The following is a 23,395-nucleotide window of genomic DNA, read 5'->3' as shown; positions in this document are numbered from 1 at the left end:
ACAGGATATCAAAATTTGTGGGATGCAGATGAGATAGTGTTTTGAGGGAAACGAATAGCTTTAATTGCTCATACTAAAAATAATAAAAAGTCTGAAGTCGGTTACCTAAGGTTCCACACTAAGAAGGCAGAAAAAGAAGAGTAAAATAAATTAAAAGTAAGTAGAAGAGGAAAAAAGGATAAAGGTCAGAGCAGATATTGATAAAATTAAAAAAACAAACAACAGAGAAAATAGAGCCCAAACTAATTTCTTGAAAAGATCAGGAAAATTGATAAAGCTCAACTAGACTGATCAAGAACATAATTTACTAATATCAGGAATGAAAGAGGATTTCATTTCAGGTCCTCCAGATATTAGAAGGACAATAAGGGAATATTATGGAAAAACCCATACCAGTAAATTCATAATTTAATTAAATGGACAAATTGAATAATACAACCTAACAAAACTGACACAAAATGAAATAGAAAGTATGAATAGTTCTATAGCTACTAAAGAAAATAAGTCTATTATCAAAAACCTTCAGAGAAAGAAAACTCTAGGCCCAGATAGTTTCACTGGTGAATTCTTTCAAACACTTAAGAAAAACATAACACCAAATCTTTTCAATAACACCACTAAAATTTGCAGAAAATACAGACGGAAGGTGTATTTCCCAACTCATTTTATGAGTCCAGCCTAACTCTAACACTAAAGCGCCAAAAACACATGGAAAAAAAGAAAGAAAATTTAGAGACCAATATACCTAAGACTATAGATTTCAAAGTCCTTCACAAAACTATTAGCAAATTGAACACGGTAGTATATAAATGTATAATAGATCACGACAAAGTGGGCTTATCTCAGGAATGCAAAATTGCTTTAACATTCAAGAACCAAAGTATTTCACCATATTACAGGATAAAGGAGAAAAAAAAAATAATCATTTCAATAGCTGCAGAAAAAAGCATTTGAAAAAATTCAACAGCCATTCTTGATAAAAACTCTCAGAAATCTAGGACTAGAAGGAAATTTCCTCATCTTGAGAAACGACTGCCATGAAAAATGTACAGCCAGATCATACTTAACGATGAAATAATAAACTACACTCCCCCTAAGATCGGAAAGAAAGCAAGAATACTTGTTCTTACCACTGCTATACATCATTGTATTGGAGGTCATTGTAATAAAAAGTAAAGGGGCCGGCCTGGTTGCATAGTGGTTAAGACCGTGTGCTCCACTTTGGCAGCCAGGGGTTCGCCAGTTCGCACCCCGTGCACAGACCTAGCACCACTTGTCAAGCCACACTGTGGCAGCATCCCAAATAAAATAGAGGAAGATTGGCACAGATGTTAGCTCAGCGCCAATCTTTCTCACACTCCCACACAAACACACACACACACAAAAGAATGAAAAGGTACAAAGATCAGAAACAACATAAGTAAAACTGTCTCTATTTACAGAAGACCTGAGTGTCTACATATGAAGTCCTAAGGTGTCTACAAAATTATTATTGTAACTAATAAATGAATCTAACAAGGTTGCAGGATACAAAGTTAATACAAAATTAATTGTATTTTTAAATACCAGTACTAAACAATTAGAAATAAAATCTGAAAACAATTCCATTTACCATAGCATCAAAAATATAAAATACTTAGGAACAAATCTAAGAAAAAATGTGCAAGAGCTCTACACTGAAAATGACAACTTACTGGTAATGAAAAGTAAAGAAAACCTAAATAAATGGAGATATACACTATGCTTACGGATTTGATGACAGACTAGTAATATGTTAATATGTCAATCTCCTCAAATTGATCTATATATTTATCACAATCCTAATCATAACACGCTAAGTGGTGGATTTTGGTAAAAACGGACAAGCTGTTTCTAAAATCTATATGAAATTGCAGAAAATCTAGAATTTTCAAAATGATTTTGAAAATGAATAAAGTTGGAAGACTTACTGTTACCTGATTTTAAGCCTTATGATAAAGCTGTAGTAAGTAAGATAGGGTGGTGGTCAGGTGAGAATGGAAAAGTGGCCACTAGACTGGGTAACGGGAAGGTCATACGAGACTTTCTAAGAGCAGTTTCAGTAAACAAGGAAACTGGATCACAGTGGATTGAAGAGATGTTAGGAAATAAGGCGTGGAGACAGAGAAGATGGACAATGCTTGAAATGTTTGTGAAGAGGAAGAGAGAAATGTTTTTATAGCTAGAGAACATCTTTTAATTATGGGAGATGCTCAAACATACCAGTTTTCAGAAAAGAACGGTTGGGTAGGAAGGGAAAATTGATGAAGATTAGAGGGAAATAAACTGTGGAAACTGGATGGAGGACAACCCTTCAACACGAGACGGGAGGGGAGGAAAAGATAGGTGGAGTTATTAATATGTTAATTTGCTGGTATTTGGATCTTTCCACTAAATCAATCACTCATTCAACAAGCACGTCTTAAGCAGTGTTGTACACTAGGCACCACACTAGGATCTCAGAGTAAATAATACACAAATCTTGCCCTCAAGCATTTACATTCTGGTAGAAAATGGGCTTCTAAAACACTTCAATTTTAAAAAATTTTTTGGATATATACAAAAGATGTGTGCAATGCAAGTGTAAATTAGAAAACATACTAATAATATGACCATCCAACTTGAGAAAGAGAACAATACCAATACTGTTGAAGCTCCCTGGGTAATTGTCACCAATCCTACTACCACCACCCCCTCCCAACCAGGTTACCACTAATCTGAATTTCATTTCGTGTTTGAAATGCCCTTTTCTTTTCTTGATAATTTTCATCAGTTTTATAGATTTATAGTTTTACCCCATTTGCATCCCTAAACAATATACAAATTTAATTTTGCTTTATTTTTTAACTTTATTAAAAAATTATAATGTATGTATTCTTCCTCAATCTGTTTGTTTCATTGCTTCTGAGAGTACCCTGTGTTGATACAGGATATGGTACTTCATTCCTGTTCGCCGCTGTATGGTATTCAAGAGTATGAATATAACATAACATTTATCCGCTTCTGTCAATGGACATCCGGGCAATTTCAATTTTTTTCCTTTATAGATAATGTTGCTTTGAGTATTCTTGTACATGTTCTCTCAGGCACACGTGCTGAAGATCTTTTAGGTGATTGTTACATGCCTGTGAGTGGAACTTTGGGTCAGACCTTAAGAGAATGGCCAACTTCAGAAGACAACACGAAATTGTCTTCCAAAGATTATGTACCAATACACATAGTTCCCATTAGTTTATGAGAATTCTCTCCATTCCGTATTCTCGCTAACACTTGGTATTGTTATATTATTAATGAAATCAAGCACATTTTCATGTTTATTGGTCATTGAGTTTCCTCTTTTGTAAAGTGCCTGTTAAAGACTTTTGTCCATTTTTCTGTTGGATTGTTTGTTTCTTATGAGTTTGGAGGAACTAGTCATATATTCTTGAAACTAGCTTTGTAAATATACAATCAGGGTGAATATCTTTGCCAAATTCGTGGCTGGACTTTTTTACTTTCTTTGGGGGAGTCTTCTGATGAAAAGGGGCTCTTAATTTTCATACAGTTGAAATTTTAAATTTTTCTTTTATACTTCATTTTGTGTCTTGGTTAAGCAATAATTTCAACTTTGATTTTTTTCTTTACATTTGAATCCTTAATCCATACAAAATGGATTTGTTTTGTTTGAGGTAGGAATCCAATTTCATTTCAGGCAATTGTTTGAATCAATTGTCAAGCATCTTCAGTGAAAATTCCACCCTATTCTCACTGATCTGTAGTGATGACATATACCAGCACTTAGATATGTCTGGTTCTCTTCCTGGGTTTTCTGTTTTGTCCCAATGGTCTCTTTGTCAACTCCTGTCCCAGTATCATATCTTAATTGCCTTATATTTATATTAATAACTTACAGGAGAAGTTACTCCCTACTCCATCATGTCATTTATTTTACTTTATGAGTTTCCTAGTTATTCTTGACCCTTTGCTGTTTTGTATAAATTTTAAAATAAGCTTGTCAATTCCATGAACATCTTTGTAGCAATTTTGGTTGGAATTTTAGTGAATATATAGATTAATTGGGTGGGAACTAATACCTCTATGATATTGCCTGCTTATTCATCTCCATCTATTTAGTTTTGGTAATCTCATTCAATAAAGTTTTATAATTATTTTCCATTGGAATTTTTACTAATTTTTGTTAGATCTATTCAAGAGCACTTTGTAATTTTTATTGCTATTTAATTGATTATAAATTTTTATAAATTACCATTTCTCTTAATTTTTGATTGAAATACAATTGATTTTGTGTATTGATCTTGCAATCTTGTTAATTCCAAGAATTTGTGGTCAGTGTCTTGGGGAGATTGTCTAAGGGGACAATCACATCATCTTCAAATAAAACAGTCTTATTTTTTCCACTCTAATTTTTATACCTCTTGCTTTCTTTTTTCTTCTTCTACTGCATTGCTCAGAATTTCCAAAATAACTAAAAAATGGCAGTAGACAACCTTGTCTCGTACTGATCTTAAAGAGAATGCTCCTTGTGTTTCATCATGGAGTGTGTTTGCTGTAGATTTTACTCCTTAGCAAGATAAAAAGGTTTCCTCCGACTTCTCCTGAGAGGTGGTGCTCTCTGTGTGTGTATATGTGATTGAATGTTACCCTTTCTCAAAGAATTTGCATTCCTCTATGCACAATATCATACAATTTTTCTCCTTTAATCTGATTGTGTGGGGAACTACATGAATAGTTTTTGCCCAATCTTTTTACAACTATATGCATTCATTTGGATTTTGCAACTTTTGCCTAATATTGTTCATGAGATTCATCCATATGACTACATATCACTGTAAATCATTCCGCAACTAATTTAACTCATCCTATTTTGGATGAACATTTGGATTGCTTCCAATTTGGGGCCATTCCCAACCATGTTTCCCTGAACATTCATGAAATGTCTCCTGGTGACGCGTTGTTCTAGGTATACTCATCTCAAACATTAATAGATGATTTGCCAAACAATTGTCAAAATTAGTTCTACTAACTTTCACTCCCATTGCCACCATAGGAAAGTTCTCATTGCCTTACAACTTTGCCAACACTTAGTATTGTAAGTCTTTCATTTTTATTTTTAACCCATCAGTCTGCTGTGGTTTCTTTATGGTTTTTGGTTCCTTTATGGTTTTAATCTGTTTCACTGATTGTTAATGAGGTTGGATATATTTTTGTACATTCCTCATCTGAATTGCCACTTTTCAACTCTTCGCCTATTTTTCTATTGGATAGTATATCTTTTATTAAATTGATTTTTAGGAAGTATTTGTATTTTTTGGATACTCACCCTTTGTCAACTCTGTGACTTGTGAAATCATCACTACAATCAAGATAATGAGCATATCCGTCACTCCCAAAATTTCCTTATGCTTCTTTGAAATCCAGCCCTCCGTACTCGCTTGCCCCATCACTGGACAAACACTAATATGCTTTCTGTCACTACATTTTCAAGAATTTCAAATAAATTGAACAATACAAATGTATTCTTTATTTTGTCTGTCTATTATATTTCTGGATATGATACCTAAAGCACAAGTGACAAAGCAAAAAGTAAACAAGTGGGACTACATCAAACCAAAAAGCTTCTGCACAGCAAAGGAGACCATCAACGAAATGAAAAGGCAACCTTCCAAATGGGAGAAAATATTTGCAACTCATATATCTGCTAAAAAGTTAATATCTAAAATACATGAAAATTTCATACAACTCAATAGCAAAAAAAGAAATAATCTAATTGAAAATGGGCAGATGATCGGAGTAGACATTTTCGCAAAGATAGTCAAATGGCCAACAGGTACCTGAAAAGGTACTCAACGTCACTAATCATCAAGAAAATGCAAATCAAAACCACAAGGAGCTATCACCTCACACCTGTTAGATAGGCTATTATCCAAAAGACACGAGATAACAAGTGTTGGCGAGATTGTGGAGAAAAGGGAACCCTTGTGCACTGTTGGTGGAAATGTAAATTGGTGCAGCCATTATGGAAAACAGTGGTTTTCCCTACAACAGTTTCCTCAAACAGAGGTTCATAAAAAAATTAAAAATACAACTACCATATGATCCAGCAATTCCCCTTTTGGATACTTATCCGAATGAATCAAAAACACTAACTAGAAAAGACATCTGCATCCCATGTTCACTGCAGCATCATTTACAGTAGCCACGACATGGAAGCAGCCCATCCATAGATGGATGAACGGGTAAAGAAAATGTGTGTGTGTGTATATATATACACACAATAGAATGTCATTCAGCCATAAAAGATAAGGAAATCTTGCCATTGGCAACTACATGGATGGACCTTGAGGGCATTTTGCTAAGTGAAATAAGTCAGAAAGAGAAAGACAAATACTGTATGATCTCACTTATTTGTGGAATATTAAAAGAAACACCAACAGCAACAAAACCTCATAGATACAGAAAACAGACTGGTGGTCGTCAGAAGCAGGGGGTGGGTGGTGGCTGAAGGGGGTCAAAAGGTCCAAACTTCCTTTAAAAAACGATTTCTAGGGATGTAATGTACAGCACGGTGACTATAGTTAATAACACTGTATTGTATATTAGAAAGTTGCTAAGAGAGTAAATCTTAAAAATTCTCTTCACAAGAAAAAATTTTTTGTAATTTTATGTGGTGATCAATGTTAACTAGACATTGTGGTAATCATTTTGATTTCACAATGTATACATACTATATCAAATCATTTTGTCGTACACCTATATGTGTCATATGTACAAGGTACAATGTTATACGGCAATTAAATCTCAATTAAAAAAGACAAACGAAAGCCACTAAGTGTAGTCATCACAGGAAGATACAAAATTATTTCATATGCTTTCCCTAAGTCCAATCTAAAGCTACAATTGCTTCATATTTCCTCACTTACCTATACTTAGTGATTGTGCCTTTTTACTACCAGCTCTTTGTCTTTTTAAACTAAGCTATTAATAAGCCAGAAAATAAACTGTATTGGAAAACAGTAATAGACAAGCATGGAACAAAAACCTTCATGAGAAAGTTTTTAAATTTTTTCAAAATGACTGGTCAGCTCCACCTTCTCCCACTCCTCCATCTGGGCACAATCGCAAATCTTCATTTCTGGAAGAAAGCACCATGGCAAGAAACAAAGGGAGCTCAGCAGTCACAAAGCCAACCTCCCTCCCAGTGAGTGACAGAATGCCTTGGCGGGGGGAGGGGGTGCCAAATAGTGACCTTACTGGGCCCCAAGGTGTGCCATGGAAACCCTGGCCGCAAGAAGAACCCTGTGCATGATCCCTCTACTGAAAACATGAACCCCCAAACTAGCTCTGAGCTTGGTGTTGTGGGGTTTGTGATGCGAGATCTCGCTGCTTAGCAACAAGTGTGGTGCTCAACAAACTTCTAAACAAAAAATAAAACATGATTGGTTGCCCTGTGGGCAATATAACAGCACCGGTTAGCTGTTTACCGTCCAAATAAAGAGGCAAAGTAATACAAAAACCATGCAGTCTGTTCACAGTACAGGCACACACGCACTGATGAAGTAGTTTAATTTCTTCTCTAGTGCTGCTAACACACTGACAGTATAACATTTGCCCCCACTCTATAAACACACTTTCAATTTCAATGACAATGTGCACATTTCGTTGTCTGTTTTCAGAAGCAACTTCTGGACTTTGGAGGAATGACAGAAGAGGGAGGGGGTGGGGCAGAAGAAATCGACAGAGTATACTCAAATAATGGAGATGATTTTCATGTGCCAGGTATTTAAAAGTAAAGGGTTCCAAATAACGTGTTTGTTCACACACGGTCCCTGTGAATAGCTAACCAGCATCCTTTCCCTTGCCTGCATTCCCAAGTTGGTTTCATGGAAGGCTTTATTGTAGTCCCGGAGCATTGTTTTGCATTAATTTCTATGACAAGGAACCCAAAACCCATGGTGCTGAGAGCAACAAAACAGAGTTAGGGAAACAGTCATGACTTGGCACAAAGTGTGACAAGCTGTAAAAAAGGGAATGTTTCAATATCTGAAGTGGTGTTGATTTCCTACGAACAACCTTTTCTCTTCGAAACAGTATCATATTCTTTTCAAGCACATTTAGAACGCAAGTCAAGCTGTGTTTTATTTTTGATTATAATAAACACAGTCAGTTTACTGTAACAAAGACATACTAGTGAAGATCTGTTGAAAGCTCAAGTACAACACCATAAGCTGGGCGGGGGGTGGGCCGGGGGGCTGAGGGGTGGGGAGGCAACTGATAAAATAAAAGACCAGCCGTCTGGAAAGTTCTCTTAAAAGAACATTAAAAAGGCAGTGTTTTCTTATGAGACTAACACAGAATGCCAAAATTTCTAGCTGGGCTCTTTTTTTGTTGTCACTTATGGCAATTTGTAACTAAAAATAGCAAATCCTTCAAAATATTGGGCTCTCATATTTGTCTTTTTTAATCTCCATAATAAAATTCAAAAATTTTGTACGCTACTTTAAACTGTAATACTGTTTCTTATGTAAGACTCTTTTATATAGCAAGCATATTTATTATAGCACTACTCAGATTGTTTTCTTAAAAATGTTTATAATTCTGCATGCATTTAGATTATTGACAAAAGTGAAATGAATACTTCACAGTAAACAGTGACAAAATTTATAAAGCTTCCAGGATTAAATTCCTGAATTTAAACTTATTAGGAAATAATGTAAATCACCTTACCATGTCTTGAACTAACGATTTTTCAAAATCAAGCTCATACAGTAGTCTGTCTCTACCATCCCTTAACTGAAAGAGAAGAATATTACATTTTGATTAAAGATGAGAACAGAACACTTGAAATTCTCCCTCAGTAGAATTTAGTGAAATGTATTTTGATTCTATATAGGAGAAAAACAGATCCCAATATGATGAAAGGAAAAATTAACTGTCTACAGATTATCATGTAATTCTAATATATTATTATATAATCATTATATTTTTATTATATAAGCAAGCAAAATACACATATGAAATGCCAATTTACTTACAACCTTCCTCATGCCACCCCCCCCAAAAAATGTGACATCAGTACATAATAAAGCAAGTCCTAGTCTGTCAAAAAGAGCAATTTTGCTTTACTCTTTATATGACCCATTTCTCTTATTTTATGATTTTGTGCTATATTTATAAGCATATCAAGCCATAGTCAGATCAATTGAAAATAGCCATCAGAAGCACATACTGCCATTGTACTCGTATGACTTGCCTCAGTATTTTAATGATTGTTTGTCATTGGTGTGTTATAAACACTGATAACATTCAACCCCTAGTTCTGATATCCATTCGATTCAAATAATTCATGTATTCATTCATTTGATAATCATATATGGAACACTTTTCAGATGCCGGGCATTTTGTTTGACTATGGACGTATAAAAATGAAGCAGAACAGGGGCCTGCCCCATGGTGTAGTGGTTAAGTTTGGCACACTCTGCTTTGGTGGCCAGGTTCGTGGGCCCAGATCCTGGGTGTCGACCTACACCTCTGTCAGCCATGGTATGGTGGCATCCCACATGTAAAGTGGAGGGAGATTGGCACAGATGATAGCTCAGGGCTAATCTTCCTCAGCAAAAAAAAAAAAGAGGTAGGACAGAACAGATCCCTTCCCCTGGAGCATCCACAGTATGGTGGGAGAGCAATGTGAAAAAAAAAAGACTATAATACATTGAAAAATAAAGTTAATAAATCAAATCTTCAGGCAGTCAAAACCCATAAAAATCCATATGGCATGGCAACTGTAATTATAATAGGATATGACATACCTGGTGTTAACAGGAGAAGTGCCATTTGGCAAGGGTCTTGAAGGATATGTAGAAGTTCAACAAGTTGGAGAAGGAGAAAGGCAGAGAAATGGCAAACAAAACAGCACAGTAACGGCAGAGAATCATGGAGGAATGGAGAGACCAGGAAAAGTTTGATGATGTGGGACCCAGAGAGCACACAGAGAGGAACAGCGGGAAATGACAGGAGGCGTCATGTGGGGTCTTGCTCACCACAATTAGGACTGGAAGGCAGAGTGATGTGATGTGGAGAACCGGAGTCTGTTCCAGTCAAAGTTCTGCTCCTTAGTTGCTGTGTGGGTAAGTTAATTCTATACTTCAAGTCTTAGTTTCCTCATCTGTAAAATTAGGATATTGAAATCTGCTTCAGAGTTCTTCTGAAAAGAGTTTGAGACAGCGTACGTGAAAGTGTTTAGCTGTTGCTAAAACCACCCAGTATATTTTGGCCAGCCTGATTTTATACTGAAGGCAGTGGGAACCCACTGAAGGTTTCAGCACATAAAATCAAGGTGTCAGGGAACTATGGCAGCAGTGTGGAAGCTGGATTTGAAAACGGGTGAGAATGGAGACAGGAACCTCAGTAAGTGTCTGTGGAAAGGATGAGGAGCTCAGCAAAGTCTGGCCCTGCTGCGGAGAAAGAAGATTTGAGGTAAATTTTGGAAGGGAAATCTACTAGTGACCAACTAGATAGAAGATACGAAGGAGAGAGTAGAGAATGACTCTAGATTTGTCACTTGTTCCTCTGGATAGACAGCAATGTCATTAACTTTAATGAGGAACACAGCAGAGTCCAGATTCAAGAGGTAACGAGTTCAAGTTTTGACACTGAGTTTGATGAACTCGTAAAGCATTTTTACCCCAACTATTTTAGAGGGCTGATAACTAAGAACATAAAGATAAACAAGACATAGTTCGTGACCTCAAGGGAGCAAATAGTCCGAGGTATGAGGGAGGGCTGAGAGAGCCCCGAATAACCATAGGGGATGGAAGAGGACCGTCAAAAAAGTCTTTCCAGTGAATGTGACGTTGACATTGAGGACGAGGACAGAGCTGAAATTGTAGATGTGGTGTTCAGGGAAAACAGGAAGCTGGAGGGAAAAGTTTGGAAGCCACTGGCAAGCAGGTGTGCCAGTTATGGGAGAGTCTGAGGTCAGCCAAAGAGAAAACAAAGACCAAGGATTAATAGAATTCCCAAGAATAGCATTCAAGGCAAAGATGGAGGAGAAGCCACTGACAAATACTCTTTAAGAAGGGATGAAGAAGTGTGTGAAAAATCAGAAGCAAGCATTGCTGCAGAAGGAATCTATGACATAGGGTGTGGTCCTGTCATATACAACAGAAAATTCGAGAAAGAAAACGATTGAAAAGGACTGAGGGCAATATGAATCTCATTGTGACATTATCAATAGGAAAAACTAGCAGCAGGGGAGTAAAGAAGGGTCTGGTAAATACAGATTTCTTTTAAATGATATTTGAAGAGCAGGGAATGGTAATGGCTTCAGGGGTAGTCAGGGTCAATGGCCACCACCCAGGATGATGGCTTGACTCTGGAGGCTAGAGCTAAAGTTTTAAAGGCACAAGAGAGAAAGAGGCTGATGAAGAAGAGGAAGCTGATGAAAAGGAGGAAGGAAGAGATGGAGTCAGGCAAATGGGTGGAAAGATGAGTGAAGGCAAAGAAGAATGTCCCCTTGTCTGGTAAAGAGGAGTGAAGGTAAGCAATGTGACAGAGTGAGTGAGCAAGTGCCGAGGTGAAAAACATGCAGTGTCCGCTGTGTTCTCTGTGAATTAGGAAGCAGTGCAGAGGAACGGAATCTGGGAACTGAGAAAAGTTGTGGAGCTTGAAAGAGCTGTGGTGGGTAGTAAGAAACGGTGCTCATTACATCTGAGTGAAATGACAGATGGAGGGAGGGCACAGCTACTCTGGGTGAAAACCCCATTCCCTTGCATTGTCAACAAAAGGCAAGGATTGGCTTGTCTCCAATAGCATAGGGTAGTCCCTGGGCAGAGCTGGGGAATAGAGTGGACTGGCCAGATGGGAGCCTCAGAAGCTGAGGCAGTGGTGTGGATGAAGATGTGGGAGGTTGCACAGCAGGTTTCGAGAAAGTAAAGGAATGAGAGGTGGAAGGAAAGAAAAGGTTGTGTGTTGAGTCATCATACCTTGGTCTGAAAAGAAGCGCCACCAAGTTTCCAAGGGGTGTCAATTACCCAGACCTTCCAGCCTCCTTAGATGTCCTCATCAGTTAGCTCTGCTGTTGTACTTTTACCCTCTTTTCTTCTTTCCATCGACATCATTTACAAATACTCTAGTTTCATCTTTTAAAAAGTTCCTCCCTCGCCCCTTGTCCCCCTCAACTCGTCCCCTACCTCTCCTTGGCCATACGCAGCCAAACTTCTAGAGAGTTGCCCATGCTCACTGTCTCCACTTCTGCAGCCACCTCTCTTCTCAACTGTGTCCATGTTCCAGCAAAATGACTCTCTTTAATAATAGCAGAGTCATTTTGTTGCCAAAGCTAATCATCCAATCTTCCCTTTTTCGCCTTTAGCATGCCTGACCTCTGGGCTGCATTTGACACACTGGGAACGATTCCCTCCTTTCTGAGACCCTCTCTTGCTTGGCTTCTGTGCTGCCCACTCTCCTGCTTCTCCCTCTGCTCTCTGGCTGGTCTCATTTTCTTCTGAATGCTACTGAATGTTCTCCAGCCCTAAAGTTCTCTCTTTCTTTCTCTCTCCCATCTTCAGCCTTATCATTGACCATAGCTTTTGCTTCCTGATCATCTCTTGAATTCATCCTTCCCCTCCATCCCCAGTGTCACTGTCCTTGATCTCTTTTAGGACTTCATAGTTTCCCTGATCATCCAAGTAACCTCTTTACTGGTCTCTCTTAGCTCCAGATTTTCCTCCCTCCTATTTGTTTTCTTTCTGGAACACAAATCCAATTCTGCCCCAATGCTCAAGACACCCAATGCATTCAAAAGATAATTTAAGCCCCTCAGCATGAATGATAATTCTCTGTCCTTGTGTCCTGCCTCTCACCGCCCCATGATCTCACCTACCCTTCAGCTATAGCTTATCACATGCACCTCCCTTCCACGTGTTTCTGACCCTTCCCACCTCCTGCTCATCCTGTCCTGGCCAACTCTACCATCTCTTCCAGAGTCAGCTCAGTGTCCTTCCTCCCCCCTTCCCTGATCCCTGACTATCCGGGCTGGGCATGCTCCCACGGGCCCCCACAGCAAGCTGTGCCTCCCTGCATCCTGATGCCAGTCACACGCTGGGCTGTCATCTCCGATGGCTGGTCTGCCTCCTTCCCCGAAGGAAATTCATATTACGGTCACAGCTGGAATACAGATTCAGCTGTTACTAGATGGTTGGAATGTAAACATAAAACCTACTGAATCCCATAATTCACAGTGCTCAGCTCAGATAGATGGCAAGAGGTCAGCCTCCCCAAATTCAGTCCCACTTCCAACTTGTTTTTCATTGTATCTACAGCTTAAAAAAGGGAGCATGTGACTTATCCAGAGGCTTCTGAGCCGCTCCCTTCCATCTTTCCGTTTCCTGCTTGCCCCTTTCCTACCCCCAGACTCCCCTTTTCCTGACCCAACATAAATTCTCACCACAGCGTCTCACACATTCCCACCTCATACTCTCGCCACACCACATCACAAACAGTTCCACAGACATACCTCACACTTCCAGCACTCACATTGCGTACACGGCTCTTCCACCCTCTTCCCGGCCTGGTAAAATCAGCTGGAGTGAAGGAGAGTGAGATAGGTGTGGAACTGTTTGTGGAGCATTTCTAGAACCTTCCAGGTAAAGCCAGGCATCTCTTCTCTATGTGCCTACTTCTATTGCATTCCGTCCCATTTTGTCTCTCCCTCTAGACTTGATCTCCTCCACAGCAGAGCCATTTGTGTGTGTGTGTGTGTGTGTGAGTGTGTGTGTGTGTGATTTTTGTATCTCAGCAGTAGTGGAGTGCCTGGCACTAAAAGGCACCTAATAAACATTGCTGAGTTAACTGATGTAGTGAAGGATATTGGAAACAAGTCAGTAAATATCAGCTCCCATTTGTTCAACAACTCCTCATCTGCCTTCCAATTGACAAGGTACTTTCGTGTACATTATCATATTCTAGCCACACAGGGAGCCTGTGAGACCCAGGAGAGAGGAGGGTAAGGGACCGGCCCAGGGGCCATAGTGGCAGAAATGGAACAGGACTCAACGTTCTAGATTCGTTCTGCTCAATACCAAACTGTACCTATATATTACGTCTGTGTGGAGTTCCTGTGCATATAAAGAAAAAAAGAAAAGAAAAGAGACAGGATAAAAGCTGTTCTAACCAGGGGTCTGCTATATATCTCTAGAACAGAACTGTCAAATAAAAATGTAATCTGAGTCATATATAATTTTGAATTTTATAGTAATCTGTTAAAAAGGTGAAAGAAACAGATGAAATTAATTTTAATAATACATTTTACTTATTCCAAGAGTATCCAAAATATTATCATTTCAATATGTAATAATCAATATTAAAAATCATTAGTGAGGGGGCTGGCCTGATGGCAGAGTGGTTAAGTTTAGCATGCTCCGCTTCGGTGGATGGGTGTGTACAAGTTCAGATCCCGGGTGTGGACCTACACACCACTCATCAAGCCACGCTGTGGTGGTGACCCATATACAAAGTAGAGGAAGATTGGCACAAATGTTAGCTCAGGGCCAATCTTCCTCACCAAAAAAATTTTTTAAAAAGATCATTAGTGAGATGGCTCACATTTCTTATACTAAGTCTTTGAAATGCAACATGTATTTTTTACTCACAGCACATCTCAATTAGGGGGCTAAATTTTCACTGGAAATACTTGGTCTGTATTTAGAAGTCATAAAACTCACAGATGAAAAATAGACTCCCATACCCAGGTTATTCAAAATATACATAAAGATTTTCCAATAACTGAAACAAATATCAGTTTTTAAATTTAAAAGAATTAAATACAATTACAAATTCAGTTCCTTAGTTGCACTAAACACAATTTGTGTCCAGTAGGCACAGGTGGCTGTGGCTGCCACTGGGCAGGGCGGATCTGGAAAGCTGAGGCAGCATTTAATTGAAATATTTAAACTCACTCACAGGGCATCTTTCTCTCTAACTCGTGGCTTCATGGGGAGGTTTCTTGTCCTCCTCACAGAGAATAGTGAGCTTACACAAGTCCTCTCTACCAGTGCCGTCCAGACCGAACAGCTTTAGACACATTTGAACAAACTGTGATGGCTCCCTTGTAAGGTATCAGGTGATACGAGAAGGCTGAGATTGCATTTTTAACCTTAGAGATTGATGCCAAGAAGGTTACACCTGTCTGGTCACAGACCCTGTTGTCATCTCTCTCTGAACGGGATTTGCACCCTCGCCATTGCCAACAGAGCAAAGCGCAAGAAAATGAGATCACTGTGAAGACCTGGGATGGAGTCACTTATCACGGAAAACGTCTCCCAACTCTGACCCAGGAGGGTAACCATTTCTTTAAAAAATTGTTCATGGAAGCTGTTTTATTTAAAACCTAAGACTATCCGGAACTGCAAAATTGGATTGCTATCTGAACCCAAGCTTAGGCACACGTGGCGACTGACCTCTGGGAATGTGGCTGGTGTGATGGAGGAAGTGAATTTTTAATTTTACCTCATTTTAACTAATATTCATTTAGAAATGGAATCTCAATTCAGTGAGTGCAAAGCATTTACGTTTAATTGGAATAATTCAGGGATTGAAATCCACTGTTTCATGTGTAAATTTTATGAACTCTAAATACATTCTTGTTCTATGAATCAAAGAGTATTTTTAAGCGTACCAGGGATTGTGCTCAGCTCTGAGAAGGTGCCAGAGACGGAGAGACCACGGTCTCTGCCCTCGTGGGGCTGACAATACGGCAGGGAGGGCTGACCATTACAGAAAAGTGTTTTGAGACCTACAACAGAGAGGTCCAGAGAGCTAAGCAAGCACCAAAGCAGGAGCGCCTGGCCTGTGCGTGGAGGGCGGAACTGCTGTGGTCCGGCTGCATTGGACGCGCTAGGAAATCTTGATCTTCGTGATAAAAAAGGGTCCCCTGTTCTAAATGCAGGTTTCCTGAACAACATAAGCCCAGTTCATTCATATACTCAAAAATGAGCACAAACCAACATCTGATCTGAAAATATGACTGCTCACTCTTAATAATATCACTTTTCCACAAGCACATCTTCAGACTCCCTGGGTCATATAACTTTTTCATTCCGTATGATCAGCAAGGCAGACACTCACTTATTCCAAATAAACGAGGTATCTGTAGACTAAGTCATTTTCAAGATGGGATCCTCATTCATTACTAGAGCCTCTACCCAAATAACAGGAGAGATTAAATATAAAAATCGGCTTTTCTCTGCATCACAGGACAAGCGTGATGCTATGTCACCAATTGTGCTGATATTTCAATTTAAAAGAGTCATTCATCAATGTAAAAAAGTTACAGTACCCTTTGAATAGTTTTATGATCCTTTTCTGCGATCTCTTTCAGACTTATAATTTCATCTTCTGTAAACAAAAGGAGAGAGAGACCAACCATGAAATTACAAGCTTATGCCCCTGTATTCAAAACGCCTGCTTCAGGGCAGGCTGCACACCACTGGCAGGCACGGTGGACGCGAGTCCTAGCCGGACCGTGACCTTCACAACTGCCCTTGACATTCACAGCCTTCTTCCTGCTGTTCAGACGGCTGGTCAGATAGGGATGAACTAAGTTCAAGATCTAAGTGTGGCTGAGGGCTGAGACCTTTCCATCGATACTAGCAATGGACACTTTTGCAGTTAGTCACAGCCAATACGAAGGGCTTTAGCGGGTGGCACTTTGGGACTCAGTAAGAACTATTAAAACCTGAAAACGTACTATAATACCACAGCGGAAGAGCACTGAAACTACACTGGCACGGTATAATTTTATCTTCAAGGGGTGTTGTAATAGATCTGATTTTACCAACGTTTCGCTGAAAACTTTCTATTGCTTTATTCACCGCTTTTCATACTGCAGATGGAGAGCAACAGAATATAATTAACATAAATACAAAGATAACAGTAAGTGAAAAAGTACTTCAAAGCAATCTAGCTTGGGTGACTGAAATCCAACTTTTACTAATGTTTATGGTATGGAAAAAAGAGGGGATAAAGTACACACGTGAGAATTTGTACTGAAAATTTGTACCAAAAATTAAAAATACTTAAGTAGTAAGTAGTAGTATATTTTCCTGAAGGGCTAATTCTGTTTCTCCACAAAGCATACTCCAACATGTATGCGTTAAGTATTTAAATGTTATGAATTTTAGATAAACAATTAAGCGTATGAAACAGAAATCAACAAAAGTTTCTGTTTATGAGATTTCTAAGTGAAATAGAGCACTGATTAGCACAGTTTTTCAAAGGCCAATGCTTCGCTTAAAAAACACCCTGAGTTAAAATATTGTGGCTCCGGATCACAGCCCAAAGAGGTTCTCTGTCCCAAGCAAGGAGAGTACTTAAATGAAAACCAAAGGATAGCTATCAAACTGACCTTTTAAATGTAAATTACCAAACAAATGTATGTTTGGAAAAACACAAACATGGCTGTGAATTTTATGAAGTGCCCAATGTATAGATTTTTCTCAAAAGCGACTTTAAAATGTTACCTAACATTGAATTTTCTTTTTGATTGAGTTGCAGCTCTTCTTCGAGTTCTGAAACAAGTTGAAGCAGTCTCTCATTTTCTGCTTTGTAATCCACAGCTTCCTTTTCTAGAGGTGTTTTTGCCCCGCTGCTGTCTCTGATAAGAGATTCCTGAAAGACGGGGAATTTCATATTTCTAAGCAAGGAGCCAAGGATTTAAATATGCAACACAAGACAATACAGATACAGAAGAGCCATCATATAATTTTCTGAATTCTATTCCACACTTATAATATGAATAGTAAAAAGGAAGGACACTAAATAGAGCTTGCTAGAAGAAAGGCTGCAGTACATTCTGTACAAAGACCACAGCACATGGGGACATTTTATTGACAGGAATAATGCATAGCATACTGTTTGTGTGCCCTCATCATTCAGGTCAATTCATTATGGAGGCTGTGTCCGGGGAGGCAGCTGGGGCCCTTCCACCCACACTTCCCTCTGTGTGTGTCTGAAGTGCTGTCCGCCCGTAACTAGGCAGGCTGGGGAGACGTGGATGGGCAGCGCCAGGGGGTGGCGAAGTGCATGGCGAAGGAGGGGGGCTTGTTGCCTTTGTGGCATTTCCCAGTGTCAGCGCTGCCAGTGTCATGAGGAGACATCACATGTCAAAGTGGTGACGTTTTCAGGCTGGGAGCCGCATGGAGTCCATCAGGCACACGGATATCCACACAGTTGGTTTTCTGCTGGGTGGAGGAGCCACCCAGAGGCAATTCATATTCTGGACATTAACATGGCTTTGCATGCCTGTCACACTGGGACTGTGCAGGCGATTAATGCTATTGAAGACCTCGGCTTACATCTCTATGCAAACAGTGATTACCTTGTAAGAAGGTTTCAGGATAACTTACAACAAAAGACTTTAAAGTTATAGTTTTAGTAAAGCAAACTCATTTACATTTTTATTATGTGCGTCTTTTGTTTAAATCTTGCCATGTCCATTATGGGAGAGGCTTTTTCTTACGCGCTGGAAGCTTATTGCGACAGCTCCTCTTCTTTTCTTCTTCTTCTTCTTGTCTGTTTCAAAGCTATTGAAAACATCTGAATATACTTGCTTATGGCTGTCTAGATTTTGCTGCCACACGTTTTAAAAAAAATTAAGATGTAATGGATTGGGGAAAAACGGGTGTAGAACTTTATACTTCGTGATGCTAAAATATTAAACTGATTATGCAGTCTCAAAATATGAAAGAGTGTGCTTTAAAGTCATTATATTATTATGCTAAAAGAGACAGGAGGTTCTATATGCCTCCCCTCAAAATTAATATAGACAATAGAAACACTTTTGAACTGTAATCTTCAGATGAATTATAACCTATTCTTTCTGTAGTAATTCCATGACTGCAAATGCACAAGAATAAAATCTCCCCTCAAAAAACAGGATCACTCTTCCCAATATACCGGTTTCCTGTTGAAATTATACTTTTGTTTAACTTCAGAGATATCTGGAAATAAATTGTTAAAATGTTTTCCTTTGTGATCATAATGTCTCAACAGAAAAAAAGTGGCTACAATGTTTCATAGTACATCAACAAACCCTTAAAACACGAGTGGCTTACTAACGTAGTTACATCAGAGTTAATTTTTAAAATAATGTTAAATTTTGCACTAAACCCAATATAAATCTTCACGATTTTGAATCACCATTCCATTTAAATTATCTGAGCCCATTTCCTTCTTAATTAATGAGAATGAACAAATCTAGCAGTTAATAAACAACAATTTTCTTACTAAGGGAAGAATTCTGGTCATTAATCGCTTGTTCCACATGGTTCAATTTAAGACCATCACAGAATGTATTTATAAACTAAAAAGGCTTTTAAAAAATAAACAAGCAAACAAACAAATAATATTTGCTTTTGTAGGCTTAAGCAAGCATTTTTAACAGTGGCAGAATATGAACACCCACAACAGATTACATGAGCACCCATGATCATAAACTAAACAAGAACTATTTGAATTAGTCAGGTGACATGTAAAATTTATAAGTGGTAGCAGCTAATACCTAAATGTGTTTCCTAAAAATCTTGTATAAAAGCAGGAAACAAGGAAAGCTCACTCATCTCGGGGATTTTTCTTCCACTTAGCCATCTCCAGCCCCTGCTCTGGTGAGGTTAACCTTTAGCTCTGTCCCCACCATCTGTCAGCTTCAGGAACTGCAAGTAATTAACTATTCAGACTCCCACAGCAATGAGGACACTCATTAGCAAAATGAACAAAGAGATAGTTCTGGGCTGCTACGGTCATCTGTTACACTCTGAGCGGCAGGTTTTGTGGTGGTGTTCCTTCTACCATCTGCCTACACCACTAGTTTTGGCTTACTTAAATCACGAGACTTCTTTAAAATAAACTGCATTGATAAACCAAGGTTAAGAAGGATGGAGATCATTAAAAGGCAGTTAACTAGATGTAGCTATTTAAAGCCACATTACAGTGGAAGAGAGAGTGTGTGTGATCCGTGATCATCCTGGAAGTTTAAATTTAAAAAGAACTTGCCGATTTAAAGTTTTCTATTATGTTGTGAAAACTAGAACTTCAGGTGGTGTCTCACGTGCTATTTCTCTTCTGAACATTCACAAGATGTGCGGAATCACTGCTCCCAGGTTTCAGAATTCCAAACTGATCTTGAAAGAATCCTTTCTGAAAACTCAGGTACTCTAGAGCCTTGCCACTCAAGCGTGGTCCACGGACCAGAAGCCTCAGCATCACCTGGGAGCTTACTGGAAATACAGAATCTCAGGCCCCAGCCCAGACCTACTGTGGAATCTGTATCTTAACAAGAGCTGCCGGTGACTCATATGCACAATGAAGTCTGAGAAATATGGTTTGGAGCACTGCGTGTGGCTTCTTAGCCATCTTCCTTCTGCCATATTGGTGTCTCAATCCCATAGGCTCCCTGGATAGGACTCGGACATCTCAGTTTGATGCTGGGGGTGAAGCAGGGTTCTGATGCATGCCCATGATGCATGACAGTCACGGAGGAGAGCAGGTGCTTTCCCAATGTGTGACAACCAGGAAAGCGGCACACTGGGGCAGCACAGCCCTGAAGAGCTGCCACTCTTGAATGACAGCTCTGTTTCAGAGCTGTCAGCAACAAGCAGTTATGTTCACCGATGGGGGGTGGGGGGGGAGGTGTGCATGGTTGATGGCTGTGCAGCTTGCTCATTTTGGGGTAAAGAAGAAAAAGGAAAAATCTGTCAAAATGACACCTCTGATTGCAATTTAAACACGTACGCGCATGTGCGGGCACACACCCTGACGAGCTAACTTCCTTTAGCAATTCTCAAGCGGATTTATCAACCTATGGCATGACAACCTGAAAACTACAGTGGTATGCAGTGAAGTCAAATGGTTTCCTACAGAAATAAACCTGAAAGAAGCTCAGCCCTTAAGTGAAATTGCTCTCAGGAAAATTCAACATCAAGGATGCTCTGACCTGGAGAGATGAGGCTTCTGTAACTTGAAAAACTTCCTTTTCTAACTTCCGTTTTGTCATAAATATAATTTAAACTAGCCCTTTATTAAACTTTCCCTTTCCTCTCACACTCTTGTCAGATTTCTCTCAAAACAGTCCTAGAGAGACATTATGACTACTTATTAACCATAAAGCTATTTATGTAATTTGACTATCAGCAAGAAGAAACTAGAGTGCTTCCCTATTGTTTATTTCAAGGGTTTTCAAGTTATTTCCACTGCTGCTTTGAAAGTTTCTCCAAATTCTGTTTTCCAAGTCTCATTTCCGATGCTTGGTGCCTCAAGCTATTTTACACCACTAGAGGGAGCAGTTGTATAAGATGAAATTTCAAATAAGAAGGCGAATCCTCTAGAACTTAAGCGGCATGGGGTTTTAGGAAAGCTTGTCCTCAGAGGATTGAAAAAAGGTATTTCCACAGGTTTAATTTTATGTAACCCATGATCTGCTGTTGTGACATTCATGTCCCTATTCCCAAAACGTACACTAGGACTGCTCTCCATCAGGGCCTGAGACCAGGGCCATAGGTTTTGTTGGGGTCCTAAGGAGCTGGGAGAAACGTCTACATCCAGTTAATAAGGAGTATCTCACCTTCCTCAAATCTTAGGGGGTTTACAGACATTTTGATGTGATCTCCGGGGGACAAATGATAGTGAGGTACCCAGGGTATTCAGAATGCCACCCTGAGCCGGAAAGCACCCTGCTTGTGCAAGACCAAGTGGAGCCTCCCACTTCCCCTCATACTCACAAAGCCACCGCCCATCCTTGTTCTTTTCCCGGGACGTCCACACGGACCAGTTAACGGGTTGGAACACTTAGAGGCGTCAACATCACTAGAAAGACTTCATCACTAGAAAGACCGTCTCTAGAAAGACATCACCAGAAAGACCACTACTCCTTGGAGTAAGGAGCTCACTTACCGAATCGGGACGTTCTCAACAGTCCGAGGGCCGTTCAGTGCATTCCATGGAGTGTGAACCAGATGGTCATAAGCTCTTGTGCGTTTCCTCATCATGATAATTAGAATTTATATGCTTATCTTTCTCCAAAGAACTCAAAGCAATTCACATTCGATACAACTGGTATCCTTCTCATAGCTCTCTCTCAGCCAGGCAGGTAGCGCTTTCCATTTCATAAATGGGGAATCAACGCATCAAAATTGCCTTGCCCATCTATGCGGGGTGTCTTCAGCCAAGGCAGGATTAAAAGCCAAAACTGTGACAGACTTTTGCCTTTTCTATTTCATTATTTTCTCAAAAAAATAAGTGGAACTGTAGACCCAGGAATAGGTTAAGGAAAACTAAGTGCAAAAATTGGCTGTTCCTCCTCTCTAAGGCAATCAGACGTGTACAAAGAATTATTCACCTTTATTAGATCTGTGCTCATAACACAATGCCATGTTACGCAGAAGATGCTCAGGGTTCTTTTTAGAACATAAAGAACTCTAATAGATTAAAAAGCAAATACTCCACGAGTTGGTAAACAAAATCCTTTAGAATGGGGCACGTTCAATTCCTTGTTTCTTCTGACTTTGGAGTTTTAAATAAGAATACTAGTGTGGGATTTAGATAAACCAAAGATTGCACTTAAAGGGGCTGGCGACCCACAGGTGTTTCTTCCCACTGTTAATAGTTTGATGTATAACTTCTCAGATGTTTTCTGTACGTATACATGTATGTGTCAATATTTACGTGTATATATACACAAGCATTAACATACATTATACATTAATTATAATAATATATATTAGAGTAATTTAATCTATTAGAATAATATAATCTATATATTTTATGTATATATCAATTACAGCCTTTAATTTATTAATTTATCTATTAATTATAATTTACTATAAATTTATATTAATTTATGAATCTATCTTACTGTGGAGCATAAAGTTCCACCTACTTCTGCGGGCTTTGGATTCAGCTGACCTCCACTGTTTTCATGTCATCTTTATCATTGACTAGCCGTGTGGCTGGGGGAAGTGACTTACCCACCCTGTCTCTGCTTCCTCATCTATAACCTGAGCTGAGCTGAGAAGAGGTACCATTGAGGAGGCACCTGGTACCTGCTGGTGGCTAGCCAATAGATTGTTATTCCTCTGGCCTCTCTGCTAGCCTCTCCTACTCAGCTTCTTGCTCTTAGAACCTAATAATCAAAATCCCTCTATGACTCCGGACTGTGGTCGAGTCAGGGACAGCCGGTGGCTCAGAGCTGACTTCAAAATGGACCCACCCTCAGGGTCCACAGAATCCTTCAGAGCAGGGTCAACTTTCCCTTCTGCTTTCTCTCTCTTTCCAGTTTTGTTCTCATCAGTGCTTTGAGCGTTCAGGCAGCTCCTGGCTCCCATCGCAACAG

At 39.3% G+C, this 23,395-nt stretch overlaps 1 protein-coding gene across 10 annotated transcripts in view; it reads right to left on the bottom strand.

Moving 5' to 3' along the window:
• C29H10orf67 (chromosome 29 C10orf67 homolog) overlaps positions 1-23,395 on the bottom strand; it is a 144,464-nt gene that overhangs the window by 67,138 nt on the left and 53,931 nt on the right. For all 10 annotated transcript variants that reach the window (XM_023632273.2, XM_070255547.1, XM_070255544.1 and 7 more), the window contains 3 exons: positions 17,532-17,679; positions 16,349-16,407; positions 8,743-8,808 (listed from right to left, as the gene is read on the bottom strand). In XM_023632273.2, coding sequence (XP_023488041.2) covers positions 8,743-8,808; positions 16,349-16,407; positions 17,532-17,679 — 273 coding nt within the window. The remainder of the gene's footprint in view (positions 1-8,742; positions 8,809-16,348; positions 16,408-17,531; positions 17,680-23,395) is intronic.

The sequence above is a fragment of the Equus caballus genome, chromosome 29, assembly GCF_041296265.1.
Source record: "Equus caballus isolate H_3958 breed thoroughbred chromosome 29, TB-T2T, whole genome shotgun sequence".
NCBI classification, from domain to species: domain Eukaryota; kingdom Metazoa; phylum Chordata; class Mammalia; order Perissodactyla; family Equidae; genus Equus; species Equus caballus.
The sequence above is the reverse complement of the archived record's forward strand: the minus strand, read 5'-3'. Positions and strand labels throughout refer to the sequence as shown.